Here is a 15,733-nt window from a genome sequence, read left to right as displayed (position 1 = left end):
ATTTTAATGTATTTGTACCATATCCTAATTAGAATAGTACATTGTAAATACAAAAAAAAGTTATACAGTTATACAACAAATATGAACGTTTACATTATGGCTTTTACACATTTTCAAATATTGGTACTTTAGTATACCTTGTAGAAATAGGTCCATTTAAGGCAGCATACCTAAACATTACACATAAACTTTACAGAAAACTGAGAAATAGTGAACAATGAAAAACAACATTCCTTATCATTGTACGCCTAACCCCCATTATGTTCCTTTTTTTTGGCTGAACTGCTCATTGTTACACTTTTGTCTGATGGCCGCACGCACACCAGAGACACTTGTCCGTGGAAACTCCAGAAGAACAGCGTCTGTTGACCGAATAGACAAGAGATAATGTAAATCACACATCATATTCATAGTATTTTGAACAGTACATCAAAGGGGTATTCCAGAAAGGAGGGTCAACAAATTCGAAGCCTAACCCTGAACTCTGAGTTGACTTAATCTGTGAAGTGCAACTCTGAATATAGGCTATAAAAACAGTCTTGTGATGGCTCCTCACTCTGGTTTCATTCATATTCTGCATATTAAACAAGGTAAAAGCTACTGATTAACACACAGCCTGTCTCCTAACATCCTGCTGAACACTGCCTGACTGAATGAATGTTGTTACTGCGTATGCGCACGTCTTCGAATGCGCACTTTTTATTTCATAATTTTGACTTTTTATTTCATAATTTTGACCTTTTTTAATCTCATAATATGACTTTTTATCTCAAAATTAAACTTTTTATCTCATAATTATGATTTTTTTATCTCAATAGAATAGATAGAAAAGTGGATTATCAAAGACAATCTAAAAAAAGAAAATAACACAATGATTTAATTTACATATATACAAAACCATTATAGTCATAATAATATGTTATTATTATTATTAGTACTTCAAGCACTTCATCCTCAAGGCCTGTTTGAGTAGAATTATCAGCACATAATAATAATTGGTTTGTTCATCAGGGTTCCATAACCAGAGATGTACAACACAGCATCAGAACATTTACTAAAGCTGTGTGCAAGGATGTTTGCTTGAGCGCAGAACTTGCAGCATTGTCTGCAAATATCACCAACCTCAGTCTCTGATTCAGTGATAAACCGCCGAAAATATTTAATGTTAAAAAGTTCTTACGATTATTCCCTCTATACAATATAAAATATACTTACTGTTAAAAAAATGCCATTATAAAGATAAAGAGATGTTGTTTTTTTCATCATCTCTGCTTCATTATTACCTTCAGACCCACTTCACCCTGCTCATCTATTAATGAGTTTTGTGAAGAGGATGTGATCCTGTTTGTTGATGATAACCTTGGGTTGACTGCTTCTCCTTTAGATGAGGGTATTGGTCTCAAGCTTGCCCTTCAGGACACACAGAGGAAAGATGAGACGCCAGGGTGAGAGATGAAAAAAAATATATCTCACAAACCTCAAGTTATGGTCAGTTACCATGTAACAATGTTGAGAGATATTCCTGGGACTCCACAAAGAGTTTAAAAACAAACAAATATAGTTTTGTGTCTAGATATAATTTGAACATGGTAAAAAAGTTTGTGCAATCAAATTTCCCCGTCTATGAGACAGAAACACATCTGCATATGGCACTGAAGTTAAACACATGAAGTGCACACAGGACTAACATACAAACATCCATTTCCCGACACTTATTTAGCAAGAGCATTCAATGTAAATGTAAGCAATGTATTAGTTATTGTTGCCAGTGTGCAGTAATGCCCAGTAGCTGCTGCTAAACACTTGGAGAACATGCAAACTGTTCACAGAAACCTCGGCATAACCGACGACTAAATGACCAACTTAAAAAATGAAAAAGATGATGGAAATTATTATTAGCTACGGGCAAAGAAACACTAGAATGACACATACATCCCATGGGCACTAGAAATATGAATGCAAACACAGTTCATTTATTGGTATATTTCATAATACTTTATATCATTCTTTTAAATACATATGTACTGAGCCCGTGTGTATATAAACAGGCATTTCACATTCAAGTCCAGGTTCAGTGCAGAGATGACAAAACATCTCGTCTCTTCACAGATTCTCTTGCTCCTAAAACCAAGGTGAACAAGGAGCAGGAGAGAGGAGATGCTTCAACACATCTGTTTTATCATCTGTATTTGTCTTCATATATCATTTACCCCCCCCCCCCCATCCGTTCTCCTTATGTCTCATTCCTATGCTCCACATCTAAAATAGTCAATCTCTGAAATAAATGCCTTTCGCTTCATTTAGGATTAATGGGGGAGGGACAGAGCAGTCTCCCTGAGATCCTCCTCAATGGTGCCTATATGAACCAGCTGGGAATGCATTGTGGATCAGCTATACAAACAGGCACATGGGTATTAGTGATCAGTTAAGGTCCAGATTGAGATGATAAGGTGTCGTTTAGGCCGGTTTTGTCCAGTTTAAATTCACCCAAATCCTGTTAAAGCCGTTGGCCTTAAAAGGACCAGTGACCTAGGATCAGATGCTTATGAGCTTGCAAGGTAACGAGGCAATGCAGAAATGATTACCTGAGTCAATTAGTTCTTGAACAGTGCTGTGTGTTTTCATGAATCATACCTATAACACATTTTAGGGTTATCTCCAGTGATTCAATTGTGCCAAAACAAATCTCAAGATACTATTTGACTCATCAGAAGAGGAGGATTTATTAGAAGATCTCGTCTCAGGCGCTCAGCAGAATAGAATAATTAAGAGTCTTAAAAGTTGGGATGCATTCATGCTTTTGTCGGTGAAGCAGCGGCGGTGAGGATCCTGGTGAAACTAGGTGGACAATCAGTGTGTGGCTTCCTTCCCTTTCACATTGTAACACATTGTGTCTGTGGTGAGAAGATGTGTGGTATTGTCACTGTTAAAACCGGGGGAAAAAAAGGCATTGAAGGGACTGTAGAGATGCACCCTGTTAAGTCTGTGTTTGTATCTGTGCATAACGTGTGTGTCTGTGCACCCTGAAGTATGCCTGAGTGTGTGACTGTGTGTGCGCGAGTCTAAGCTTTTCTTCAAGAGTTTACGTAATATAGCAGCTGACGTGTCTTCAGGCAGACACAGATACATCCAATCCGAGTTTATATCGCTTCGCGTGTGCATAATGGCATCAGACCGGGATCGAGTTCATTTAAACTAGTCTCACTGTTGTCGGCACAAACTGATCCGAAATGAGTCCATGTGGTTGTCCCCCTCTGCAGACCTCTGCGGACCAGTCTCAGAGGAAGGGGTTGTGGCTGTACGTCTGTGTCTGTGATTGAGTGCGCGCTGCCGGCCGTGGAGACAGAGGAAGCAGTGGTTGGGGGAGGTTAGAGGGAAGGTCCAGGAGTCCTGCAGGTGGTTGTGTGAGAGACGAGGGGATGATGGGGGGCTGGTGGTGAAGAGGCAGAGGCAGGGACGGGCTGTAGGAGAGCATGTGAGGGGGCAGTGGGGAGGTGGAGGATGGTCGCATTTGATTAAGGGTAAGGCGAGGCTGGTCGCAGAGGAAGGGGTTAGTAGGAGACGGAGCACTCAGACCTGGAAAACAAAACAAAACAGGATTTGTGAGGTGGACAAGTTCAGTATTACAGCAGATTTCGGTAATTAGTACATCGTTACCTGAGAGGAAGGGATTATTGTGCATTTTGCTTGGGGGGTTGGAGGTTATCAGAGCGTCTAAGTTGACCAGCGAGGCCCCTGTAGGTCCCAGAAAGGTCTCTGGGGTCCGACACACCCGTGTAGGTGGTGCACTGAGCGGAGGTGCTAGCCGGGACAGGTCAAACATCTCTGGGCTGGCAGACTCCCGTCCATTGACCTGTGGTTTCCCAGGAGGATCAGCCCCAAACGCATCCAGTTTAGAATCTGCTCCAGAAAACGGATCTGAGTCTGGTTTCATTCCAAACACCTCTGCATCTGCATCAGGAAGAGAAATAGAGTCTAAATAGAGGTATGGAGGAAAAGGATAGTGGATGGGAAACAAATATGAAAAAGTTCCTTTAATGAAATGTTGGTCCAGACAAGGCGTCCGGAATAGCTTCAACTCTCCTTGTCAATGGATGATTTAGGAGGATTTAGGTGCAAGGTTTTAGTTCCAGTCTAGTTTGTGTTTAGACATTTTCAAAAACTACCCCAGAGTAATATACTTACAGTTCATGTGACCTTTTTGGAGAAGTCACCCTGCATTACCAGCACATCAACGTCTGATAACTGACTGTAGTTTAGTTAGTGTAGTGTAGTCAGTTGTATCAGATTCCTGATGAACAGTTGATGCAACACATTGTGATACATGCCGAATCTGAGTGATGACACCATGGTCAGTTCATTTGGTCTTACACTTTTCTTTCCAACCACTCTCTATGCAGGAGACTTACATTTAAAGGAACATCCACAGTATTAGTGGATCTGTTTATTCTCTAATTATTTGACATTGATCCTGGTATAACCTATGTTGTTTCTTTCTAGAAATGATCATTTTAATGAATCATAATGTCAACTCTTCATCTCTAAAATGAGTTAGGCATCTCCATGGGTGCTTTTTAATTAGCTCAGTCACACATTTCCACCTCAAAATGCTACACTATGATGGTTTTATGAACTGAAGAGCACCTTTAACATGATCGCTGCTGTCTGGCAGAAACATACCTGTGGGGCTTGCAGGTTGGGGAGAGGGCACTTGTTGAACTTCCTGTTTAGGCTTTTCCTCCTCATGTGCAAATGGATCGGTCCCATCAACACCTGCACAGAAAAAAAACCTAATCCAGACAAACAAATCATAGAGGGAGATCAGTGCTTGCATGAGGTGGGTCAGTGTAAAATACCTTCTTCTGCTGGAGTGTCGCTTGCATGATTTACAGGACTGGAGGAGATTGGTGCTCCTTCCCAGGGGTCTGTGTGTGAGTTGGCACATGGGGCCCAGGGATTGGATGCACTAGAGGAAGAGGGAGGAAGAGCAGACCACGGGCTACCAACTACAGGACTGCTGGAGTGAACTGCTGTGAAGATACAGACAATGAAAGAGAGAAAAGAAAAAAAAGAAAAAATAAGTGTGATACATTAAAACACGAGCCATCTAACAGGCCTGAAGACTGAGGGGACGTGTTGGTGAGTCTGATACGAGCAACACACCTACAGAGTCCCAGGGGTCAGAGGTGATGTCACAGGTGGGTTGGGCTGAGTTCCAAGGGTCACCGGGAGGAGGTGGGGGCTCAGACGATGGGCCAAATATGTCCACGAGGTCCAACATGGCTGACTACAGAAGGAGCAAAAAGTCTTGGTTGCTTCCAGATTTGTGGGTTTTACAAGTAAAGAGATTTTCATTAAGAGCCACAGGAAACACATAGAACCCTGTTAAGATCTGTGGAATACACCTACAACACATTGAATCTTAAAGAAGATGGCCGACTACAGCAGCAGAAGGACACAGTGGGTGCCACTCTTCCACTTTATACAATAAGGTGCCCTGTGTACCTAATAAAGGGGCCAGTGAGTAGAATTTAAAACACTATTTGGACATTCAACATGGCAGACGTAAGTAAAAAAGTTGATTCAGCTTCATCAATTCAATGTGAGCATGTAAACTTAAGTATAGTGTAGAAAGTTTTGTTTAAGCAGTAAAAAGAAATTCCTTTATAAAAGGTCCCTAATTTTCTGGGAAAAGGTACAGCGACAAAGAAGGAAACACATTAAAACTTGATCTTTTAAAGATGCATAGCTTCCATTGATGGCAATGGCATCTTTATTTGTTTACCAAGAAACAATAAGCTCATTGAAAACCAGGCAGTGAGTTTATATTTCATAAAGCATTGAAAGGCGCCTGAGGTAAGTCACAAACAGTTGTCATTGTTTCATAAATTTGTCAGGCAGCATCTGGATTCTATAGCTACAGAAGATTACTCAGCAAGGCCTGAGATTGCAGAGCAGCACCTCGCAGCAGAGCAGACTGCAGTGCAGTCTGTGATTTTTTTTTTTTCAAACCGTTTGACCTAAAATAACCTGCACACATGGTGTAAAACACAGTTTAGGGAACCCACCTTTCTGTGAATTCTGCACAAAAGAAGCATACAAATGTAGATACAGCTTTAAACAATCGTGGCAGAAGCCATCATTTATAGATAAAGGGCAACAACCAATTTTACACAAGAAAAGTAACATATATGAAATGATGTATGTGAAGGTGACACTTCTACAAGGTATCTTTCAAAAACCTTTTTTGTGTAATAAACATTTACTACAATCTTCATTATAATGATGTGTTTTTGAAAATGAATAATATAATAATTCATAAAAAAATTATAATAATAACAACAGATAATGAAAGAAAAACAGACACCTGATATTGTGTCATTTTAAATGCACGCACATCTCACAAGCTGTGGAAAGATAAAACCTGAAGTTGAGACACGGACAGAAAATTCAGTTTTGAATCTCACGGGGGGGTTCTGTAAAACCCTAACCCTTGCAAAGGCGAGAGTGCTAACCACTACAACAAACCAACTGTGTGGCCTTGAAAACATAGCTCTTAACCTCATAATCATATAGAGTCTGATCATAGAAGATACAGTAACTGTTTATAAACATAAAACTCTGGGTTTGAATTTGTCTTACAACATTAATAATTAAGAATTTCATCCTGGAATGTATCATTTAAATACATGAACTGATGAGGTATGACCTCACTAATGCCATGTGTTATATTAATCAGGCAGGGAAACATTTAGGAGCTTGCTTACACTGATCCTGATTCCAGTATTACTTCTATGCACCACCTACAGGCACCAGATAATAAGGATAACAATATAAAATCACCAGTTGTAAGCCATGTGGACTTTTACATAAGACAGCCGGTGGTTGTGATTGGCTTGTTGACGGGCCAATCAGGGAGCTTGTGCGCTACAAGACAAGGAGTGTGCTTTGAGAAAAATGTCAAGGTGAGCTCAAGGTTAGACAAGATAAACTCATTATCATTCGGCACCTTTCTCCTCCCTTTGCTCTCTCCTACTTCCCTTTCAGTCCCTCGCTCATTATGCTGATCTATGTTTTCATTCTATCCCATTTCCCCTCCCTATCACAGCGGTCCACGCCATAAACTCCACTCCATTCTGTGAACGCCTGCCAACAGCCACGTACAAATGCATCCGCACGCACCCACCGCACAAATACACACAGCTCGCAGCACACGCTCACCTCCTGTGTGTCTGACTGGCTCTCTCTCCGGCTCTCATCCAGGGCCTTCTGTAACAGAGACTCGTCTCCTTGGCGACAGCGCTGTTCCTGCAGGGGCGGCATTGTGACGTCATTGACATTAACGCAACGACAATGAGCATGAACACACGCACACACACACACAAACGGACACACACACACATTGCTGTTGGTAAAATGATCCAGCAAACTGAAAGTAGTGCAGCACACATCTTTTAAACCGACATGCACACACAAACATATACAGTGTGAGTGATGCACTAAGGCACGCGGGTGGGAGATACAGGAGTGGTCCAGGAAAGGAGAGGAAGAAGAAGTGGCCAACGATGGAGGAAGAAAAAAGTTTGGCGGGAAGTCATTAGTCCACAGAAAAGCGACATGATATGGCTAGAAAATAAACGCTGTGATTACTTCATTATTAGTATCACTGACCATTTTTGCGTATCGCAATCACAGACAAAACAGATTCAAATCATCGTGATTTGACAAGCATTTTTCCTCATGTGAGGATGGAGATTTTCGTGCCAGTGGATTCCTGCAGTACTTTCCAATTCCATCGTATGGCTGTCACACATTTTTATCCTCATCTATCTACGGTCAGGTATTGCACATGGTGATATGGCGAGTTCACTGAAAAGCCTCATCGCATACACAGAGAGACGCCAAATTGAAAGGATTAAAACGTTGTCAAAGAGCTGTAAGTAAGGAGAGAGGTGTTTCTGTGTGTGTGTACCTGCTCATGCTCTTTTTGGCTCAGGCTTAAAGCAATCTGTAGCTGTGTGTCCTCATCCATCGCTATGGTAACAGGAGAAGGAAGGGCCAGCTAGGTAGGTGGGCGACTTGTCAGAATGTTTGGCACAAACTTTTAATTATTGGAATCGTCATGGGGCCATGAGACATGTGCAGCTCATAAAATTAGAAGAAGAGTGTGTGTGTGTGTTTGTGTGGAACAGAGGGGTCTGGTGACTACACATGATCACGATGTGTGTGTTGTTGTACCTTCTGACACTCCTCCCTGCTCATTGCTAAGGCCAACTGGAGCTGCAGCTCCTCCTCGCCGCTGGTCTGAGGTCGAGCCTGCTCCAGGTCTGAGGCGGCGCGAGGAGATGATGACGAGGCTGCAGAGGAGCACAAGTGAAGGCGTTTGAATTTGGACCGAGGGTGCTGAGAAATCTGGTGCTGGGCTTCAGCACAAATTGCATTTCACCAGAGATGATTAGCCTTAATAAAAGTGTGTATTTGTCTATTCTATTATAAATCAAGCTGTTCAAAATTGGTTCCACCTTTAAAATCCTTTTTACAAGGGCCCAATGTGGAAGTTCCTAATCTGTTCTGATTGCATCCTCAGATCTGATCACAGAAACCACACCACAGTCTGATGGCACCACATTTTCTCTGGTATGTTAAATGTATGTGTAATGGACTGTTGTTCCATTACATATGTGGGAAAGGGAGGGGTGAACAGAGAAATCCTCCGTTTGTTACAATCTGCAGTCTCACCCATTCTTACACACTGGACTTGTACACACTCACAGTTAAAGGAGGACGGGGAGCCTCTGGAGCGGCTCAACTCCTCTCCGTACAGCACAGCCATGCTGGGCTGGCTCGTTCGCCTGCCTGGGTGGTAGGATGGAGGTATGCCTCCGTACACGCCTCCGCTTCCCCCTCCACTGCCTCCCCCAGCCATTCGCTCCTTGGTCTTTAGGGCTTGACTCCTCTCCTGGCGGAGCCGCTCCTCGTCTCGCAGGAGACATACAAGCTGGCGCGCTTTTTCCCTCACGTTAGCCCCCTGGTCCCTGCCATCGCGGTCCACGTACTGGAAGTCCCGCAGCGTCTGAGACACAGTCATCAGAATATGCTTTTGATGGCAATGACATAGACAAACGTTAACAAACGTTAGTGATGTAATTTTCGATTTATTGTTATTGTCCTGCAGTGCAGAACACCGAAAGATAGGTGAACATCCCCAAGATCTCAAACAATAAGAAACACACACAGAGAGAGGAAGAGAGGAAGCTTGCGTACCACAGTTTGAGAACCATGGATCAAAATTAACCGTAACCAGCTCCATACCTGAAGTGCTACCACCTGCTAATGCTCCCCTTTGTAGTTAGAGTCCAGTACCTGAATAGTGAATGCGTTCTCACGGCACTGCTGGGCCACTCTCTCTGATCCTGTCTTCAACAGGTAATCCAGCAGAGTCAGGGCCTGGAGGAAAATACTGGTTACACTCAACACTCCACACCGCAACTGACACCACCAAGTAGTGTTTTTGTAAAAAGACATGAATGTTATTAAACTGCAGAGGGGAGTGGTGGGTGAGAGGTCAGTGCGTCAGAGCTGAATAAAAACAACAACAACATATTCTTCGTTTAAGTCACCTTGTAAACGTGTCTCCAGTTCTTGCCGCTGTCGTTGAGGCGTTTCCAAACCATGCCCATGACCTCAGCAAACGCCACCACATTGAAAGTCAAGTCTGCAATCTCGGACATGAGAGATGACGACGGGCCCCACGGGTCATTCGAGGTGGCCTCACGAACCTGCACATCCACACGCAAATCACAACGTCTACATGAATCCGTGTATCATTCGTTCATTAGTTTTTCAAAACAAAACCAGAAATACAAAAAAGAAAAAACTACTTGTTTTCTCAATATTCGTTTACAAAATCAAAATGAAAAAACGGATAACGACGTTTTTCCAATTTCTGATTCTGTGCTGAAATGAAAAATGGAAAAAACGGACAACGAGCGTTTCCCGTTTAATGCAATTTTGATAAATGCAAGTTACGTGACCCGGAAGTAACCTGTGACCGGACAAGACAAGAAGAAGAAGACTACCTGTGATCGGGAAGGGAAGCATAAGCTAGTGTTGGGACAACGAAAAAAACGTTAAAAAAAAGACATTTATGTTCTTTTTAATGGGAGTAAGAGGGTTACTCTGAAGCCGAAAACTGCGGTCAAGTGAGCCGTCATTCGTCTTCGCGTGGTCAAACCATCCCCACCATCGTTTTTAAGGGCGCCCGTGTAGTCGAACTTACGGTGAATGCTGGGAGTCGACTGAGAATGTCAGCGCTAGTTTGATACCGAGCGATATCACTTCCGGTTTTCAAAATAAGACGTTACTAATACAAGCGCAATCAATCGAGGTGATTTTAAGACATTGATTTTTTACTGTACTATAACAACACATTGACCCATAAGTTCTGACAGTGGTTGACACAGTTGACCTCAGGAGCATGCTGACTACTCCCTCACTCATTATCAAACAATTTTACTGTATCTCTACTAGCATATTTTTTCACAGTTTTTTTGTATAGTATTGCTGCTGTGTCAAAACAATTTCCCCTCAGGGATGAATAAAGTATTTCCATTTTATTCTATTCTATTCTATCCTATCATTTTTGATAAATTAAGCCTCAAAATTGTCTTTTTTCTCAGAAAAAGGCAGAAAACTCTATTTTTTACTGTACAATAACAACACATTGGCCCATAAGTTCTGACAATGGTTGGTACAGTTGATCTCAGGAGCATCCTGACTACTCCCTGACTCATTATCAAACAATTTTACTGTATCATTTTTTGAGAAATTAAGCCTTCCACATTTGTTGCAAAGAACTAAAAACTACACGGTATTAACGTCAATCCTCTGTGATTCTATCACAGGCAGATCAGAGACAGGCAAAAGGTCTGAACGCTCCAAATCTGTCCTGAATGCATCCTCAGAACTGATCACAAAAAAGACATTTGGAGGTGCAATTTCACTGTATTATTACACTTCCCTGCACCCATACAGTACGCTCATGTATTTGTACATTATTAGCACCAATCAATACATGATTTCTTGTAGTATCGGTTCAAATGTTACTTCATGCCACGTGTGAACATTCATACGATCCATATCTGAAAGGTCTGAAAGGGGCCATTTGTGTACTGTATGTCATGACACCTTTTGTAGTACCTTTATCTCCGCTTCTGAGTAGTTGTGCACAATATTTTTCACCTGCCGGCGCAGGGCTGAGGTTGTCATGGTGATCGATGATGGGGATATGGAGAGATTGAGAGTGATAAGTAAACAGGTGGTGGCGGGAGGGACGTGGACTTTGCTATGGCAAAGAAGACTCCTCTTCTCTGTCAGGACTTACAGGACGCCCCTGTACAAAAGAGACAAAGGCAGTCAGTGAGTATGAATGAAATCTAATGAAACTAGACAAAAACCCCTCAATCTGATCAGGGGTTTGCAAAGTTTCCCACCACAGGCTCCTCCTCCTCAGACAAAAAATCAAGAAAATTGCTATTCATTCAGTGAGTATTACTGTTTCGTAGCTTACTTTTTTTTTTTTTTTTTTATAAAACTGGCACTTCAGATAGAGCTAAAATAATTGTTATGGTTGTCTCTGTCTCCTGCTTGGACAGATGGAGGATTATATACTGTGCAGTGCAGGTCAAACTGTGACTGAAAGGACTAACAGTTCATGCTTTGAATGAGAAAAATGGGATGTTGGCCTCAGGAACCCTAACCTTAACCTAACCATAGAGCTTAAACAATTACTCGATGAAACGATTATTAATCGATCACTAAATTAATCGCCATCGTTTAATTTGCATCGTTTCAGCTTCCTAAATGTGAATATATTCTTCATTTCTTTGCTTCATGTAACAAAGAAATCATTAAAAGTGAATCATTTTGGCTTGTGGACAAACAAGACATCATCATTTCCAGGTTCGACAGACACTGATCAATATTGTTTAACGTTTTCTGACATTTTATGGGCCAAGCGATTACTCGATTAATTGCTCACGAAAATAATCAACAGATGAATCGATTGTGAAAATAGTTGCTGGTTGCAGCTCTAATTCAAACCTTTAATACCTTTAAACGTCTGGCCTCAGGTTTTGATCATCATGAGAACTACTGGCCCTGACAACAGTGCCCCACACACACACACACACACACACACTGGTTTCCATGACTTCAGAGAACATTGCATTGACTTTCAGTGATTTCCTGGAGACTAACTCAAACCTTAACCATAATTACTAACGGCCTAATCCTAACCCTAACCTCATCCTAACTTTGAAACATGTCACCTCACCTTTACAATGTGGTCATTTGATTTTTGTCCTAATAGTGTGACTGTGTAAATGAATTTAGGTCCCAACAACATAAGGAATGCCAGGTACACACACAGGTGATATGACTCATGTAATAGACCGCACCTGGCTTTGGTAACCTGTGTGTGTGTGTGTGTGTGTGTGTGTGTGTGTGTGTGTGTGTGTGTGTGTGCCTTTGTCTAAGCTGCCGATGATTGAGCAGAAAGGTGATATTGGTTCAAGCTGCTGAGCTTCACTTTCTACTTCATGCCCTTCGTTATCATTCTCTCTCTGTGTCTCTCTTCGCACACACACACACACACACACACACACACACACACACACGTCTCTTCCTGTCTGTGTCCCCGCTGTGAGCATCTCAGGTCCTCTGTGCTTCTGCTGACGCTTGCGTTTCAACAGGATGGGTCATCCTGTGACTCCTTTCATCGTGGCCTCCTTTATGGACTATTGTGGGGCAGCAGCACAGCAGAGAACACATTACACATTAAAGGAGCACAACATTTGAAGCAACATGCTAACGCTGCAACATTTACTTCAATATTACACCTTTAACGGTATGTTTAGAACGTTGCATGGAAGATAAGGAAAAGAATGGAACAGCATAGAACTTTATTGCTCAGCCAGAATATATCAGATCAGATACTGAATTGTCAGGGGACATATAGCACCACCCCGAGGGGAGCAGTTCAAATTCAGTTTTGTAAGGTAGGTAAAATGTTTATTTTATATATTATATATATGTATATATATATATATATATAAAAGGAAAGAATATAAGACACTCTATATTACATGTTCTTATACCCTCTGTACATACTGTACATTTTAACATAGTAATGCAAACAAGCAGCCAAAATGCTCTGTGTTCTAAGGGTTAAAAAAGTTGATATTTGCTAAATATAGTCATTATTTTTAATACTCATGTTTTTGGCAGCAGGGCCACATGGTTTGTGTTTTCTCCGGGTTCCTCCCACAGTCCAAAAACATGCAATATGGGATATTAGGTAAATTGGACACTCTAAATTGACCGTAGGTGTGAGAGTGAATGGTTGAATAGTTGTTTATATGCGTAGGTGTGAGAGTGAATGGTTGAATAGTTGTTTATATAACTGTCCAGTGTGTACCCAGCCTATCGCCCTACGTCAGCTGAGGATAAAGCAGTAGAACATGGATGGATGGATGGTTTTTGGCAGCAATAACTCATTCATAATGTTGTTATATTCAAACTGAAAGGCAGTGATGTAGGTCACGGTCATACAGTATCTGCTGGGCACAAGCTCCGTGATCATCCGTGATAGGTCATAAGTCAGAGTCCCTGAATGGTGTAACTGTTATTATGTAATACCACTGACTCGCTGAGGAGCTCATGGAGACAATCCCAGCTCACATTGGTGAGGACAGGCCACAGAGCCAATCAATCCCATGCACCATCTCCAATTAACCTGACCCCATTCTGCATATCCACGTCCCCAGGTCGAGTTGTTAGTGGATTAATTCTGTGAAGTCACAAGAAGAGGGGAAAAACCCTAATGATCAATTCCCCCGAGTCCTATCTGAAATATGAATATGGGTTGCCGGTGTGTGTGTGTGTGTGTGTGTTGGCCTGGATATGATAAAACACAATGAAGCTTCACGAGACTCCTGTGTTCCAGAACTTGTGTCTGCCCTACTTTCTTCTGAAGGGGGCACTGACTGTGAACAACCCACTCAGTCATTACAACCAGTCCTTGTTGACATGGCTTAAACACCAGTGCATTTATGAGAGAGTCCTTGGGTTTTCTTTATCAAAGCAGCCAACGTCTCACATTTGCAAGAACATTATGATGAATTCAAGTGTGAGATATTGTCCCTTGGAAATTTGAGTGATTGGAGAGGACACCTGTCACGATTAACCCACAAGTGCATGATGGGAAAGCAAGGGTCATTTGTGTTGTGGACAGGAAGAATGTCCTGGTGAACACCTGAAATGCCACAGCCAGTCACAAGTTGCCCTCGTGAATTCATGTCTCTTTTCATAAACCTGAGTCTGATGCGTCAAATCTCCTCAAACGCGGACGTCATAACGTCGTCCACGGTTGTTTGTGCGCATGCGCTATGCCGCAGGTGTGCTGACATTTTTCAGGTGGCGATGGACGGGGGGAGGGAGGGAGGGAGGGAGGGAGGTGGCGGCTGATCTGCATAATGCATAATAACCCAACCTCCACGCATTCATGCACACTAACCCACGCCCCCTCCCGCTGCGGCGTATGATGCCATGTGTAGCAGAGGCCACAACTACTACTGGAGTTGTGTGTTACACACGTCTTTAGTCACACGTGTGTGGACACACACACACACACACACACGCGGACTCATTTCAACAACACGCAGCTTCTTACCTGTCCCACCATCTCTCTCCCTCCAGCTCCCTGCTCTTCCTCTCCAAACCCTCGGCGTAGATAATATCTCCTCCGCTGGGATCTGCTAAATAGGGCAGCCGCTATTATCCATCTGCCGCTCCAGCTGAACAGTCATGTGTCTGCCTGAAATCCTTAAATTATAGTACGTGTCTGTCAGCGCCCAAATCCCCCGGCTTGTACCCTGGATGATGCGGTCCAGTCAGTGATGAAATCCGCATAGGACAAGGAGGATGAAGCCACAGCACACGGCTCTCTCTCTCCCTCTCTCTCTCTCTCGCCCCCTCTCTCACTCAACAGCCCACTTCCACACACGCAGTCACACAACACCGGCAGGAACCGGGCAGGCCAGGCGCACACAGCAACGCTCACGGGCAGCGTAAAATAGCGAGGCGGGGACGCATGGGGGCGCGTCAACTGCAGAGTCAGCGGTTCTCTTTTCAGCTACTATCATCCGCTGGTGTGTGTGTGTGTGTGTGACAGTGAGTGAGTGAGAGAGAGAGAGAGAGAGAGAGAGAGAGAGAGAGGGATGATGTGATGCCCACTCAGACTCAGACTTGTAGTGGAGTCCTCAGTGAGTCAAATCTGACCCAGAGTCATCAAGATAAGACCATGGAATATACATTTTATATAGATTCTATAAAACAAACAAATGACAGCAATGCTGGTACTTATCAACTAAAAGGTCTGAGTCAATATATGTTATGGCACAATGGCCAAACTAAACATGAAAACAGTCTTTATCAAGAGTCTGCCTGCAGGTGAAGCTTGAGTCCAAGTCATCAGTGCTCAGACAATCGAGACATAAGACCTGTCCTAGAAATCAGAACTGGAGTCAGACTCAAGTGCTTAGTCCTAAAGTCTGACTTGGGTTTGTGTCCCGGACTCAAGTACTCTGGGAAACACTGGTTTCAGAACAATAAAGCTTTTATGACTTTTATGACTGAACTGGAGAGCTCACACCACCACCAAGGCTGCTCAGTT

General features: G+C 42.8%; 1 protein-coding gene across 6 annotated transcripts; it reads right to left on the bottom strand.

Moving 5' to 3' along the window:
- Positions 1-1,296: 1,296 nt before the first annotated feature.
- On the bottom strand, positions 1,297-15,168 carry epn3b (epsin 3b). 6 transcript variants are annotated; one of them, XM_058641621.1, is made up of 12 exons: positions 14,732-15,168; positions 11,200-11,392; positions 9,621-9,779; positions 9,364-9,447; positions 8,773-9,073; positions 8,239-8,357; positions 7,222-7,308; positions 5,164-5,287; positions 4,857-5,027; positions 4,681-4,773; positions 3,658-3,975; positions 1,297-3,576 (listed from the first exon to the last, which is right to left on the bottom strand). In XM_058641621.1, the coding sequence occupies exons 2-12, from the start codon at positions 11,266-11,268 to the stop codon at positions 3,278-3,280; spliced, it is 1,824 nt and encodes a 607-aa protein (XP_058497604.1). In that variant the 5' UTR covers positions 11,269-11,392; positions 14,732-15,168; the 3' UTR covers positions 1,297-3,277. The 6 variants fall into 6 exon arrangements, with proteins under 6 accessions (XP_058497604.1, XP_058497603.1, XP_058497607.1 ...); XM_058641620.1 differs by having other exon boundaries at positions 1,298-3,576; positions 4,857-5,030; positions 14,732-15,167; XM_058641622.1 differs by having other exon boundaries at positions 1,299-3,576; positions 3,658-3,951; positions 4,857-5,030; positions 14,732-15,166.
- Positions 15,169-15,733: the final 565 nt, after the last annotated feature.

This window comes from Solea solea, chromosome 10 (assembly GCF_958295425.1).
Source record: "Solea solea chromosome 10, fSolSol10.1, whole genome shotgun sequence".
NCBI lineage: Eukaryota > Metazoa > Chordata > Actinopteri > Pleuronectiformes > Soleidae > Solea > Solea solea.
The sequence above is the reverse complement of the archived record's forward strand: the minus strand, read 5'-3'. Positions and strand labels throughout refer to the sequence as shown.

What these genes read in the sequence shown, in the direction of transcription:
- epn3b (XM_058641620.1), bottom strand. Translation starts at nt 11,268, where the DNA reads ATGACAACCTCAGCCCTGCGCCGGCAGGTGAAAAATATTGTGCACAAC. An exon ending in GCCAGTCAGACACACAGGAG is followed by an intron (nt 5,288 to 7,221) that starts GTGAGCGTGTGC and finishes CTCCTTCTGTAG; the next exon opens with TCAGCCATGTTGGACCTCGT. An exon ending in CAATAATCCCTTCCTCTCAG is followed by an intron (nt 3,577 to 3,657) that starts GTAACGATGTAC and finishes TTTGTTTTCCAG; the next exon opens with GTCTGAGTGCTCCGTCTCCT.